Below are 16257 nucleotides of genomic sequence, written 5' to 3' on the forward strand. Positions count from 1 at the left end.
TTGTAGAGTGTATACTGTAATTCATGTAGTGTACATGTACTGACTATCTTTATGTGACACTTATTGTCATTACATGTGAGCTGTTTAGCACGGCAGTGCTTTTAATTGCCAGAAAATATGTGTTGTGCTGTTGCCATTTTTCAGTGGCCTTATGAATTACTTTACATACAGTGTATTGCACAAGAGTGTGCTGTTTTGTTTATGTGGTACAGTATTGTGTTGCTGTTTATGCATTATCTATTGTTTATGCTCTACTGTATAGCTTCTTTTTTTTTTACTCTACTGTATAGCTTTACTGCTTAGCTTTTCTACTGCTTAGCTTTTTTACTCTACTGCTTTTGCTCTACTGTATAGCTTCTTTTTTTTTGCTCTACTGTATAGCTGGTAATTTTTGAAGAGTTTTTATTTTCGGATATTTCGAAGAGGCCCTTCTCTTCGAAAATAAATTCCCTCATCCAGTTGTTCTTCGAAAATATATTCCCACAAGTGAAAGCAATGATCCAACTTTCGGCAATTCACTGGTGTATTCCTCGGGTTTTAGCTCAGTATTACTGATAACAATGGGCAAACTGTATCATTACTGTGCCAATAACCAGATAACAGGTGATCCAGAATAGGAATTGCTCTATGGCTCTAGAATCTATGGTAGATATCTAGCTACGATCAAGCGTGATCGAACCAGTGAATTTAAAAAGACTCCCTCAGTCTTCTCTCCAGTGCACAAGGATGGGGATTATTCCATCAGTAAGTCAGTTTTTGGCAAATGTTCACGCATCTTCATAATTTGTGACACGAATTTCCTTTTTTTGAAAATCCATCCAGACTTCGAAATATACACTCTTCAAAATTAAAATCATTCAAAATTCAGATTTTGCTTCTTGTGTGAAATTTTTTTTATTTCGAAAATAACCCGTTATATGGTATGCTGATCAGGGGCGTAGCTAGCCAGACGGTGGTGGGGAGGCAGGCACAAAACACTCGAAATTGTTCATAATTGCACAAAAGGCTAATGACCCAATGATGGGCTAGCCAACATACGGTGTTGCATTATTACAGCTTATGTAACTAGCTACATAACTACTTCATTACTGATTGCTACAAGTTATCACTTATCAATGGAAGTATTTTTGTCGAGCATCATCGCACATGCCACTACTGTACTCCAACAAATTTGCCCACAATCCAGTAGAACTATATTGTGAATATTTTAGTACAAATACAATGTGTCACAGTTACTTACGTCAGCCACAGTCTGTGCTGCAGTCCTAGCACACTGGCATAGTATGACGAGCTCACTCACTTCAGCCGGCGAAATTCAAATGCCAACTCTACACCTTTCCTGTTAGAATTTGTAAGCTCGTGACGGATCATCTGACTGACAAAGTGAAAAAAATTAAACTGGCATGCCACTACACTATACGAAGATCCAGTATGATTAACTCGAGAAAATAAAGTCAGTCCATTTAACACTTTATCACCTCGTAGGTTTGTAGCATCATTGCATATCACTTGTCACTTCTGAGTTGCGACTCTTGCGAAGTCACTTTGAGCGGGTCATCTGTCTTTTTAGGTTTGAAAAATGCACAATCACGTGAGTAGTGTAGGCTAAATATAGAATTGTGTCTAATATTTTCGTTCGGTAAAGGCATAGTGTCTATATGGGGAAAACCCCTGGGGATTCGGGCATACCTTATTTTTAGCACATCGTTTTATTAATTGCTTGTAACGCGCAAGAAATCATCGTATTATTATTGCCATTCACAAACGAGTTGAATGTTGTGTGCACCCGCGTAGTAGCGCACAAACAGTAATTTGGGATGCGTGTCAGTTAAAGCTTGTGACGGAAGTTAAAAAAACATCACTTAGTGACGGGGGGACAAATGCCTCCCCTTGCCCCGCCTTGGCTACGTCACTGATGCTGTTTCATATATATCATGCTCTGTTAATGTAACACAAAATGTTGTGTAGCACTTGTGGTATACTATTGGTCTAAAAATGTGCTGTTGTTTTTGTGGCACTGTGGTGTACTATTAATCTATGTATGTTGAATGAGACGTTTTTATCTTGTTAAAAACCATAAACTCTGTCCTCATCCTCCCTTCCAACTGCTCTTTTGTCTCCCAAGCTAATGGATTCACTTTCTCACAATTCTATATCCATAACATGACATATTATGACAGTATGTCATTAGGCTTGTAATTATTAGGGTAGTGTTGTGATGTGCTGTGTCATACACAGCTGCATATCATATGTGCATGGTAGAGCATGGCACATGGTATGTATAAGGTGCAAAGGGTTGTAGTGACACCTTACAAGATGGATTTAGCTTTGTAAATAATGTAAAAGTTAAGCCCTGGACTTGGAAATGAAGGCAGTTTATCTTTTAAAAGATGACAAGTTAGTTTATACAGTAGGTCCGAACCTCAATTATCTAACTCAGTAATCCTAACAGTACAAATGATTGTTCTATTAGAGTATTTTGACAACCACTGTATTTTCTATTAGAGTAGTGCAGAGTAGTTGAACAGAACTCTGTATATAAATAGATGGGATTTATTTATCCAAACAAATTCACTTATCTGAACACTTTTATGATTGAACTGGCACACAGGTGTTTGGATAATGAAAGTCCTGCTGTGCTAGACACCTGGCGTGATGTCACCTATAGCCATAACACAGTGCTAAATGGATTGAGCCATTCCTTTTATATGACTATGGTTAATTCTGGGAAATTTTAGTAAATACTTCACTTCACAGTCCTATAGTCAAAGCCACAATCACACAGACCCACAAAACCAACTCACAATCAAAGCTTTGTTTTTGTATGCTTGTGTTATTAAGTATTCGTTCAGATCCTCAATTAAGGCCAACATTTATTGATTACTTGTTTCCCATTGTCTGCCCACATACCACTTTGTCCTTGGCAATTATTTTGGTGATTAAGATCTACGTAGAAATACAAAATATTTTCACGCAATAAGCAAATAGAGCAGTCAATCACCCTATTAAAATACAGTACTCAGTTACTCTAATATGATCAACACTATTGTTTATTATGCCATAGTGTTGGGAGGCATTGTTATACATTATAAAATGTGTTGATTTCTTAGAAAATGCTTTGATATCTGTACATGTTATGCTTTTGAAAATTGCGTCATCTTTTGATACATGCTTTCTAGCTGCTTTAAACTAGTTAGGCTTGTGAAAAGTGCAACTGTATACTTTATATTGTGATTCTGAATGTTTGTTGTATTGTCAAAATAAATAATAATAATAAAATTCCACCCTTATATATTAGGTGATTGCTCTTAAGGTGATAGGAAACAAAGAATCAATAAATGTTGTCCTAAAAGCTTGTCATTATTCTTACCTGTGTTCATATAAAGTTCATATGTAATTACAGTACACTAGCAAAAACTTATGAAGCTTGCCTGCAGTATCCCATTTGTGCAGAATGGGATCATCTAGCTGGGTTCTTTCCATTTCTCATTCTTGCCGGCAATTCCCATTTCCCACACTTGACGCACGTGGAACATACCACAGGGACTTGTAGTGTGTCTAATATCTATATATGGACAAGTCCTAGGGCCTGTGCCTTGCACTTTTACTTATACACATGCCTATATAAGGAGAAGTACTTTTGCCTGTATAATACATCTGTTGTATACTGTATGCACCCTGTTTTGCCCTTTGGTTTGTCATGTGCTTTGGCTAGAAAATAAGAAATGTGTTGACCCAACGTACACTGTCTATTCCTTTGACCCAAGGTGTGAAAAAGGTAGACAAAGTGCACACTTTTATCTATATCACTATTATTTGTAGACATCCAATGTGATATCCTATCAACACCATCCAATGGAGGAATATCATGTAGTTTTGGTAGAGAAGGAGTGGGTTATGAAGGAGACACTTGTAGTTTCACATGTAACACTGGTTATGAGCTAACTGGTAGTGACACCAGGACCTGTCAGAGTAATGGAAGCTGGAGTGGTAGTGAAACTATGTGTAGAGAAGGTGAAGAATCGGTATATGCACATGCACCCTGTATGTGTATCTTTATTGCATGTATGGTACTCTGATATGTGTTTGTGACTATATGTGTCAACAAATACTGATAATTTGTGCTAATACACTTTTCAGTAAATCACGTTGGTGAAATATGTTGATGCTATGCTATGTATTTCTAAACACCAGGCACTCTGTAATACTATACTATAAGTAATTACATAACCTATTAGAGATTTAAATACTTTTGGTTTATTTGTTCTAAAATGATTTGAAAGAGGTCTGGTTTTCAAGTGTTTGAACTACTACACATACGCATAAACCCATGAGGCCACTAATCTGTGAAGTGAAAACCACCTAGTAGTGTGTTAAAATGTTGTAATCCATCTCTCTGCCATCCATGTCCTTCATTCATAACACTGGTATCATCTCAAAGTATCCACTAGGCCTGTGTGATAATCGAAAATGTTCAATTATGGTGACTAGAAAAATTATCACGATAACAATAATTCATAAACATTAATGACGATAATGTTAACGTGAGCTAGTATTGACGCACGCGTTCACTGACATGGCTGACGACGTGTATATCAATGAAACCCTAGAGGACGAGCTAGAAGATGACGAAGATGTTGAAATTGTAGAATAGCATGCCGATGATGGTGAGTATTTGCTGCTAGAGAAAGCGAAAAGCCTTGTGTGGGAACATTTGGCTTCAAAGCGAAAGACGTTCAATTTGTGGAGAAGGACAAGCAGAAAAGGACAACAGTGTATTGTACGCTTTGTAAAAATCCTCTATCGTACAAAAGGAATATGATGAATTTGATGGTTCATTTGCAGTATCACCACAGAGTGGAATTCAAAGAAGTTAGAAAGAAGATAGAAGCGTAGGAGAAAGAAAAGGCAACTACAAGTTCTGATCTGGCGCTCCTGCAGTGCCACTACCGCCTGGTCAGCGTACTATCGAACATTCATTTGAGCTTGCCAGCCCTATTCCAAGAAGTTCTGCTAAATGGAAAGCCCTGACAAATTCGATTTGCTACTGTATTACAAAGGACATGCTCCCAATCAATACAGTCAATGATAGTGGATTTCGATACATGTTAAGCAACAAGATACACTCCACCTGATAGGACTACTTTTGCTAGGAATTATATTCCAGCTATGTATGAGTGTGAAAAGGCGAAGGTTAGTAGTACACTACTGTCAGATGTGCAGTCATTCGCAATAACTACTGATGAATGGACATCAAGGTCTAACTGCAGTTATGTTAGCCTTACTGTGCACTATATAAACAAGGATTGGGAGATGTGCTGCCATTTGCTGGAAACTGCTGAAATAATGACTGACCACACAGCTCCCAACTTAGCAGCAGGTTTGAAGGATGCACTTGAACAATGGAAGCTACCGTTAGGGAAGCTATCTGCTGCTGTCACTGATAATGCAAGAAATACATGTCTTGCACTTGAGAATTTGGATGTTGAGTACATTGGTTGTTTTGCCCACACCATTCAGTTGGGTGTCCAGAAGGCAATGGACTTGCCAGAGATGTTGAAGGCTATAGGTAGAGCTAAAAAGTTGGTGAGTCACTGACTCACTTTAACTATTCGTGCAAATCAAGCTATGTTCTGCGTAGTAAGCAATGAGACCTGAAGCATGATGAACAGTGCTTGATTCTGAGTGTTCCAACGAGATGGAACTCTACCTATTATATGATAGAAAGAATTTTGAAACAGCAGCAGCCTCTTTTGCAGCACTGATTGAAATACACAAGTCTGATTTGATGCCAAGTGATGCTGAAATCACAGCAATGGAAGTTTTTATCTCTGTCATGAAGCCCATAGTTCATATCACAGAAGTGATTTGTGGGGAGAAATGGGTAACCCTCTCTGGAGTTCGGCCACTGATGTACAAGCTTACCGTTAAGCACCTTGTAGAGACACTGTCTGACAGCAGATTGATAAAGCAAATGAAAAGGGTATTGTTGACTGATCTTCAAAGTAGATACACAGATTTATCTGTTGGGGAAATTTTGCACAAGGCTTGCTTTTTAGTTCCAAGGTTTAAATCTTTAAGCTTTTTGTCAGAAGAAACCAAACAGAGTGTTATGCTAGCAATTGAAGAGGAAGCAATAGTTATTGCAAACCTAGCTGCTACTGAGGAAGAAAGAAATGAAAGTGGATCAGAAGAGCCTGCCCCAAAGAAGGAGAAGAGTAAGTTTATGTCATTGTTAGAGGATGTGTGGGAACCAGAAGTGAGAGCTATTCCTAAATAGTATGCCAAGAAGGAAGTTAAAAAGTACTTGTGCATTGACAATGATCCAGAGCAAAAGCCACTGTTGTGGTAGAAGCAATATTCTAGTCAATTTCCTGTCTTGTCAAAACTTGCACGGAAGTATCTCTGTATCCCAGCAACTTCAGTTTCGAGTGAAAGAGCTTTTAGTTCTGCTGGTCATGTGATCAACTCCAAATGATCCTGTTTACTTCCAGAGCATGCAAACATGCTTGTGTTTTTGGCCCAATACCTGAAATAAGTTTCATTACTCAGTACTTACTGTTACGTCTTAAATTCATTATACATGATTAAAGCTTTGTACATAGTGCAGTTGTATGTATCACTGTGTATGTGTGTATCACTGTATTTTGTACAATATGTTTCAATGTGAAAAATGAAATACAAAAATAGCACTTTTGCTCAGTTTGACTGCACCTGTAAAAAACTATAGAAATTTAAACACGTGTATTGTGCATATGGAGAATTGGGTACATGGTACAATAATCGTATTACCCATTACCGTGATAATCATGATAATCTGCTTCATTATCGCAATAATGGTTTACCCATTATCACACAGGCCTAGTATCTACTAGAATGATACACCTGACTGCAAATCAAGCATGTAAGTAACATTATGCACAATAGTGTGCAATATATGTATTACCTATTCACATTTATGAAGGGACATGATCATCTCAGAATAAGTACATTAGCTGGCCACAGAGTACCTAAATTTTAACACAAGGAGTATTTGTAGAGCCATATGGAGTTAGATAGATAGCTGTCAGTAGTGATGGTCCTGGCTATTGAGTGAAGTCCCTGGATTAAATTTGTGCTGTGGGGAACGTAGCTGTTGGCTACTTGTACAATGGATTGTCTGAAAGGTGAATCATATGAAAAATTGGTTCATGTAGTTTCAGCCAATGGCAAGCTACAACACTCTAAATACTTAAAACTGACATTTTTCGATAGTTTTAAATAGATGATAAGGAAAATTTTCCCAGAGACAGTCACATACATGTATGTTGAATTTTGGCATTATAATCCTCTATCAGATCAAAAAATGATTTGCACTATATATGATAATTCACTGAGCTCTGCAGGAATATATATATTCAGCTGGCTTTTGTAAATGGTTTGGGCTGTAGGAGGCCTAGCAACAGATTACACTTGTAACTATTGAAAAATGGCAAGTTTGTTATCCAGTCTGTCAAAAAAATGTGCTGTAATATTCTCTTACTATCCTTCAAATATGGAGTAAACTAATAAAACACAGACACAAAAATTGACAATTTTTCTGAGATTTGCAAGCAGAGAAAAGGATAGAGATGAAAACTACCAACAAAATTAGACAAACTGTGAAGGTGCATATCTCAGAGATGGCTGGACTGATTTATAGGAAGATGTCCCACTCCGGCGGAATTGACACACCAAAAATAATTTGTTTCCATCTAAATAATACCATGCAAACCGTAAGTAAACACCTATTCCATTCTACTTTAGCATGCCTTTATGACAACTTTTAAAACCGCTGTAAGCACAAGTGCCATTCACTCCATGTGGTAGAGCGTGAAGCTTGAAACTGGTGGGGTGTGAGTTCAAATCCTGGTTGTAATTATTGTTTTTCTTTCCGTTTTCAAACCTTTTGGTTACAACTTTTTCTTTCTTCAACAACCTTTTTTACTACTTTTTTTTCATTTTGGCAGCCTTTGTGGTAACAGGTTTTTCTGTTATGTGTTCTTTTCATGCTATTCTTTCTCACTCTACAGTGAAACCTGTGTTTTAAGAGCACCTTGGAATTAGTGTTGGGCAGTAAATCAATATTTCAATATAATTACAGTACTAACATAAACCGAAACTTTATTAAAATATCATGATAGTTGAAATACAATGGTATACTGTGGTACGCTTGATAAAAAAATGGATGAAGACATGCTTGGCAAGAAGGTTAACTTGAAAAGTGTTACCTGGAACTATTTTGACCTAAAGCTCGATGAAAATGGATATACATAAGAAAAGACTTAGAAGACAAACCTATTCGTAGAACATGCAAACGAAACACTTCGGTGAAGAATGGAAACACCAGCAACTTGTTTACACATTTACGTGAACATCATTCTCGTTTGTATACAAAAGCATCTTCTTTACTTTCCCGAGAGCAACAGCAATGTAAGTCACAGCCATCAACCCTTTCGACCTCAAGTGTTTGGACCCCACCCAACTTACTCTAGCTGAATCAATCAACTGTGCTCGGCAGTATCCGCCCAATTCATCTCAAGCACAAGGGAGTTTGTCATTTTTTAGTCATGGAAATGCATCCAAATATCTACCATTGAGGAAGCAGGTTTTCGTAGTCTAATGTATAAACTTAATCCCAGGTATAATTTTCTTTCCGGAAAGCACTTTTCAGAGAAAGAGTTACCTCAGTTGTATGCCCACATGCGAGACACGAAGATCAAACCACAGATAGATAAGTTTCATACTTTTCTATTACCACTGACTTTGGACAAATGCATCACATGATCCTTACTTGAGTTTGACTCTACATCATATTGATCATGGGTGGAATTTGAAATCAATCAACCTATAAACAACACCAATGTTCAAAGAGGATACAGAATAAATATTCATGAGGCACTTATCGATATTTTAGAAAATTGGAACTTACCTTTGGACAAGTTAACTTGTGTCACCACTGACAATAGATCAAATTTCATTGCAGCCTTCTCTGATCAAGACATATTACGATTGTCATGCTTCAGCCATAGTCTAGACCTTGCTATCTCTAAGGGTCTGCAGATATACAGGGTGGAGATGGTAATTAAAAAACATTGGGCACTCGTTGAAACTTTTAGCAGGAGTTGGAAGCGGAATTGTGACTTACGAAAAAAGCAAGAATCTCTAGGGCTGCCTAAGCACAAGTTATAGGAGATGTTGTCACTCGATGGGGGTCTACGTATGCAATGATTGCTTGCATCACTGAGCAACACCAAGCTATTAGTGCAGTACTCACAGAGGATTGCAAGAACTAGCACAACAGATGAAGAATTCAGGGTTATAGAGGCACTCTCTTCAGTACTTGAACCCTTTTCCTACTTGACAGATACTCTTTCTGCTTAGAAAACTGTTACGGTGTCAGAAATCCGTCCAGTTATGAAACACTTAGCTGATGTTCTGACAGTGGATAAAGACACAGATTTGAGATTTATCAAAGAGATTAAGCAGAAGATAAACAACGATATATCATAATCAAGCGATGTAGTGATGACAGGATCCAGCAACTATTGGACAAAGCTGCCTTTCTTGATCCGAGGTTCAAGAAATGTGTGTCTAACTATGATGACACAGTTGAAATGATACAAGAAGAAACTTTGTTTCATTCTAGTCCTGTGGTGGAAGAACCAAACACAGAGACAATTATATCAAAAAAAAATTGAAGGTCTTGGGAGCTGTATTGGACCACATTGCTGATGATGTTCCTTCTCTTGTGAAGGCTAGCTCTACTCTCAGAACTTGTAAAACACCAGGTGAAAGAATATTGTGATGAAGCAGTAAAGCCAACAGGTACTGACGCCCTTCAGTGGTGGCTACAAAGGCAAAGTCATTACATGAAGTTCAATAACCGCAATAATATACTTTATACCATATTGATTGTGAAAAACCTAGATACCACCCATCACTACTTGGGACTGACCAGGAGTTTCCTGATTATCGAGGTTTCCTGATTTTTCAGGTAAGTTTACATACAAATGGATACTTTAGGACCATTACCAAGTGTCTAGATTATGCAGGTGTCCTCATTTTCAACTGTCCTGATTAACATGTTCCACTGATAATAGTCAGTAGTAGCTGTACAAAGGTGATGACAATAGGTAATAATAGTCAGCAGTGGCTTACTTATCATACAGTACTGTAATACTGTGTATTAGGGATCATGGAGATTTGGGTTTTCCTAACCAAAAAAATCACCCACAAACCAGCTTCACAACTCCATCCTGGCACTTTGGCAGTATTGGTTAGGTTATAGGTATAACCAAGCCCGAAAGTGCCTTCAGTATGATCAGGAGTGCATTGAATCCTATGGATAAAGGAGAATGTAACTTTGTAAAGAGCGAAATTCAAACATGGCTGCCATTTACTATAATAAGTAACCTATAAAATTTCCTAATTAGGATATTAAGCAGAGGCACATGATCGAATACGTCACGTTCTGCTGCGATGAAGCGAAGCTATGGAAATGAAGTTCAATGGCACGACGGAGGAATAGTAGCACAGGCTTAGCAGGACAGTCTTTATACAGTCACTAATCACGTGAAATCACGCTAAATTACTCCACTTGACTATTCCAAGCTCTACCTTCGACTTGACAGTCTTCCTATCGAAACAGCTTTACATAAGACGATGGAGTAGCAGCTCATTCAGTGCATCCCTGTTGCGCGTAAGAATAATGTAACCAATTATATACATAGTAACACAGGACGCCATGTTTGAATTTCGCCCATAATATTGGTAGTGTACGGAGTTACACGCTCCCTTGTCCATAGGATTCGGTGCACTCCTGGTATGATCCTAAAGGCTTCCAATAAATAGTTATAAAATTAAAAAAAAAAATTTAATGGAATTTTCTACTGCCTGCCTGCCTGTTTGTCTGCCTGTCTGCCTGCCTGCCTGCCTGCCTGCCTGCCTGCCTGCCTGCCTGCCTGCCTGCCTGCCTGCCTGCCTGCCTGCCTGCCTGCCTGCCTGCCTGCCTGCCTGCCTGCCTGCCTGCCTGCCTGCCTGCCTGCCTGCCTGCCTGCCTGCCTGCCTGCCTGCCTGCCTGCCTGATTCCTTCAGGCAAGCATAACTCATAACGGCTAAGGCTATGGGCTTAATTTTTTCACTGTTTGATGTCGCTTCGTCCCGAGACATGCCTTTCGGCATACTACAGTATGTACAATGCACGCATCATGGACTTACCTTTGTCCTCCTTTGTGTCCCATTTCTTTTTGCTGGCAGCCTAAGGTATCAATTCATGGTAGCATGGTGTATGGCTTCCCTGCAGTACTTTTGTAGACGGGAATCGTCCATATTTTCTTTGATGAATGGAATGATTGCAAAGACGATTCTATCACTGTTCTTTGTTTGTAGCGCTGTGTAATGGGCTGAACATAACTGAAAGTGAAGAGTAATGGCTGCTGCACTTTCAAGGTAGTAATTGATAGTTGGGGGCGCTTGAATCGTATTTTCGAGGTGACTGGATTGTTGCAAAGGCATTTCTTCTACTGTTTTTTGTCTGTAATGCTGTGTAACAGGCCAAACATAGCTGAAAGCGAAGTGAAATGGCCACTGCACTTTCAAAGCAGTTTTGATAGCTGGGGCACACGCTCAGACAAAATCATCAATTCAGATGCCATCCTTTCTTTTTACGCAGTATGCATGGGTTCACCAGTCATAATAATGTTACAAAAAAGTAAGCAAACAATTTTAAGGAAAAATTAGAAATTTTAAGTTCGATTAGGGGTCATAGAAAAAAAAGCAAGGAAACAAGGGAGGTCGCCTACACCTGCAGATACACTAGTGAACATTTAATCCCATAGACTGAATTTGGGATTAAATGTTCACTAGTGTATCTGCAGGTGCAGGTGACCTCCCTTGTTCTTTTCTATGATCCTTCGTTTTTTTCTTATTTTTCTTCCTCTTTTCACACACTTACAAAAGCTGCTATAAAATGCGAATGCCACTTCCGATTGCCTTGAAATTTGGCACAGAGAAGGGGGGGTATAAAGGCGCATCTCGGTACCAACTTTGGCTGGAATATGATAAACAGGCAAAGAGTTATGAATGATAATTCACGAAAAATAACACCAATATGTTGTCACGCCTACAGGGTAAACCACATATGGGAAGAAGCTGAAAATTGGTGGGTGAATAAGTAAACTATTGAACCTCAAACCTTTTGTGGTTTGAAAGAAATCGAGCTAAAGAACAGGAAGATACAATGAAAAAACCAACAGTGTGTAACAATTATGCAATCAAGATTAGCTAATAAAAAACGGCTACTTGCCACACCTATCAGATAAACCGCTCGGGGTAATGCTTTGAAAATTGCTGAACAGATGGAGTAATCACCTTAGAAGGGCTCTTTGATGGTGTAGAGGAATCAGACTTAAAGCCACGGAGTTATAACACGAAATCCAACTTGGTGTAGCAAGTGCAAGACGAGATACTCTAATAGAGCAGTCATCCTAATAGAGCAGTCACCCTGAAGAGAATTCAAGAAATCAGCTAGAAACAAGTAACCTGTATAGAGATCAGCTACAAAGAAATCGCCCTGTAGAGAGTTCAGCTACAAACAATTCACCCTGTAGAGAGATCAACTAGAAGAAGTTACCTTGTAGGGAGTTCAACTACGGAAAGAGATAGTTCAGCTAGAAGAAATCACCTTGTAGAATTCAGCTATAAAGAAACCACCTTGTAGAGAGTTCAGCTACAAACAAATCACCCTGTAGAGAGATCAGCTAGAAAAAGTTACCTTGTAGAGAGTTCAGCTACAAAGAAACCATCATGTAGAGAGTTCAGCTGCAAACAAATCACCTGTAGAGAGTTCAGCTACAAACAAATCTCTCTGTAGAGAGATCAGCTAGAAGTAGTTTCCTTGTAGAGAGTTCAGCTACAAACAAATCACCCTGTAGAAAGATCAGCTAGAAAAAATCACCTTATAGAGAGTTCGGCTGCAAAGAAACCATCATGTAGAGAGTTCAGCTACAAACAAATTTCCCTGTAGAGAGATCAGCTAGAAGAAGTTACCTTGTAGAGAGTTCAGCTACAAAGAAACCATCATGTAGAGAGTTCAGCTGCAAACCTGTAGAGAGTTCAGTTACAAAAAAATCTCCCTGTATAGAGATCAGCTAGAAGAAGTTTCCTTGTAGAGAGTTCAGCTACAAACAAATCACCCTATAGAAAGATCAGCTAGAAGAAGTCACCTGGTAGAGAGTTCAGTTACAAAGAAACCACCATGTAGAGAGTTCAGCTACAAACTAGTGAGCTTGTAGAGACATCAGCTAGAAGAAGTTACCTTGTAGAGAGTTCAGCTACAAACACATCTCCCTGTAGAGAGATCAGCTAGAAGAAGTTTCCTTGTAGAGAGTTCAGCTACAAAGAAACCATCATGTAGAGAGTTCAGCTACAAACAATTCACCCTGTAGAGAGATCAGCTACAAGAAGTCACCTTGTAGAGTGTTCAGTTACAAAGAAACAACGATGGAGAGTTCTGTAATAAACATATATATATATATATAATTTGTACATTTACTGATAAAATTAGAAATATTTAAAGTTTTAACATCTGCTTCATCTTTTCTTCTTCCTGTGGTACAGAAAAATAGACAGGTTGAAAAAGTCTCAAAGCCAGCCAAGGCCGGCTTGGGGATATACAAAATGCAAAAAGAAGTGAAATCTAATCCAAAACAGCCAAGCTGTAAAAAAAGAGTGTAGTCCTCAAAAAGGCTATGGTGAAAAAAGATGTGAAATCCAAGGTGGCAGCCAAGAAATGGCTGTGATGGTAGGTTAATGGTAAAAAAAATTTAATAACGACAATTCAGGTGAATTTTGTGCCTTTTTGAGGGCTGCACTCTTATTTTACAGCTTGGCTGTTTTTAGATTAGGTATATATTATAGGTATGCACAGTAGTACAATATTGCAGTTGACTTTGCTTATGTAGCTACATACACACAGCTCTGCTGTTTAAAATTATCTGTATGTTCTCATCATTCCAGTGTACTTGCAGGATGGCCTCATGTTCTTTTAAAAGTGGTATTCATTATACATGCAACAATGAATTTTAATGCATGGTTTCCATTACATTAGCTATGTGCCCAACATATAATATACAATATGGCAATTTCTGCATTGTAGGGCAGGTACCAATTAATTAATGTCTTTTGTGGTAATATATTATCAAATGATGCTACATGTATAGCCTGCATAATAGGACAAGTACTACTAGAACCATCCACATTGTTCTCACATATGTGTTATAAGCATACACATTACTACAGTATAGTTTTAGTTTAGCTACTGCGATTCTGCATGTTCAGGAGTACCTGCATGCTTCCCATCATTTCGGCATACTTTGCAAGGTGGTGGTATTAAAAATGACATCACCATGCATGCTGTAGGGCATGAATGGCACTGATATTTAATACTTACAGGGACATACGCAGGAATTTTGAAAAGGGGTTTCCACTACAGCTAAGTGACTGTTATATTAGAGTAGTTTATAGTTTATATTACCTGACTGCTCTATTAGAGTATCTTGATCTTTTCACCAAAATCATAATTCAGGACAATGCTATAAGTGTTGGTATCATGTTAGAAACTATTGTTTAACTAAGACAAAAGTTTAAAATATGTCTTGTTCCATGAAAGATTCCAGATTCTGGAAACCTGAAGATTCAATTACTTTATGTTTCAAGTAATGTGTAAAATCCAAAGGAGTTTCCTGAAACCCCAGGAAACCCCCCCTCAGTATGCCCCTGGCTTAGTTGTTATTGTAATGTGGTCCCTGCACGTAGGGCAGGTACCAATGCTAGTATGCTATAATACTAGTTCTCAACTTTAACTAACATTTTCCAACTCATAAAATGGCAAGAATACTGAAATGCCTTCATCTAAGTGCTTCTTGTGGCAAGACTCCATCAATTTGTGATAATAGCCACGTGAGCATTATTAATTTATTCCACCAATTGATTTGGTCTGAGCTTTTATAAAACAAACGTACCACTATCCACATCAAGGCTATGCTTGCTTTGATAAAAGTAGCTTGCTTTTTTGAAGTGCAACCACTTTCCCCGGGATACATCTCAAGCATACACTTAGTTGTATCCCTGTGAAGAAGTATACATGGAAATTGTATACTCTGGAATTCCTTTGATCTGAGGTGTGAAAGTGTTACATGTATGTATGTATGTGTGTATTTGCATGTGCCCACTTACAGTACCACAACTAATTGATTTTTTCATGGCTTTTACTTTACGTTAGTACTGATCATCAAAAAAACAGGATCCCACATCTGTGTTAATGCAGATTGTTGATTAAGGCCATACCAGGTGTTATATTTTCACTAAAACTTACTGATGGATTAAATTCTTATTAAATTCTTATTAGAAAGCAAGGTGTATATTTCACATTATTTTTATAGGTAGTCTAAGCTGTTTTGATAGTGCCACAGTGCAGCAAAGAGGGTCATTCAGATTTGGTTCTTTACGTCAAGTAATTGTTCCACGTGCTAATTTTACTTGCAGTGGTAGAATAACTGGTATAATTGCTAGTATGAACAGAGTTGCTAGTGGTGTATCTTATCCTTATCTTGAAGTGTGGCATCCACCAACACCTGGTATTGGTGTATTTGATAAAGTGGGTGAAGTTCAGTTAGTGGAGAGTGAAGTAGTTCAAGTTGGTTATAACTTATCAACAGCTTATTGGCTAGTGAAAATAACTCTTAATGATGATGACAGAATTGAGTTTACAGCTGGAGATGTTATAGGATATTATCAACCATCTGATTCACGTTATCTAGTGTGGAGTATTGCAACTACAGGATATACAACTTATCATAACCAGATAAATTCTGCAGCAAACACATCAGATTTAGTTGCTTATAATGCTATAAATAACAGGAAACCTTTAGTGCAGCTGACTGTAGGTATGTCCAGCAATGTACAATTGTAATTACATTGTGTTGACTAAACATTTTACTGTTATAATTATATAGTAAGTCACTGTGTATAACCAATGATGACTTTATAGCCAGTTTGCTTCCCTTCCAAAAAAATAGTAATATCCCAATGTTTTTTTTTTATTGGAACAAGTGTGTTTTTATGACAAAAACATGTTTGTGTGGATGAATTATCCATATGTACCTAATGTATGGAACATTTCATATCTCACTTGTTCTGTTAGTATCAAATTTCTGACATTGAAAGAGCTTCACAGAA

General features: G+C 38.0%; 1 protein-coding gene across 1 annotated transcript in view; it reads left to right on the forward strand.

Annotated features, from left to right (window-relative positions):
- Positions 1-16257, forward strand: part of LOC136256068 (uncharacterized) — a 62717-nt gene that overhangs the window by 15729 nt on the left and 30731 nt on the right. Inside the window, exons 7-8 of the mRNA XM_066048991.1 lie at positions 3823-4014; positions 15462-15965. Coding sequence (XP_065905063.1) covers positions 3823-4014; positions 15462-15965 — 696 coding nt within the window. The remainder of the gene's footprint in view (positions 1-3822; positions 4015-15461; positions 15966-16257) is intronic.

This window comes from Dysidea avara, chromosome 5 (assembly GCF_963678975.1).
Source record: "Dysidea avara chromosome 5, odDysAvar1.4, whole genome shotgun sequence".
NCBI lineage: Eukaryota > Metazoa > Porifera > Demospongiae > Dictyoceratida > Dysideidae > Dysidea > Dysidea avara.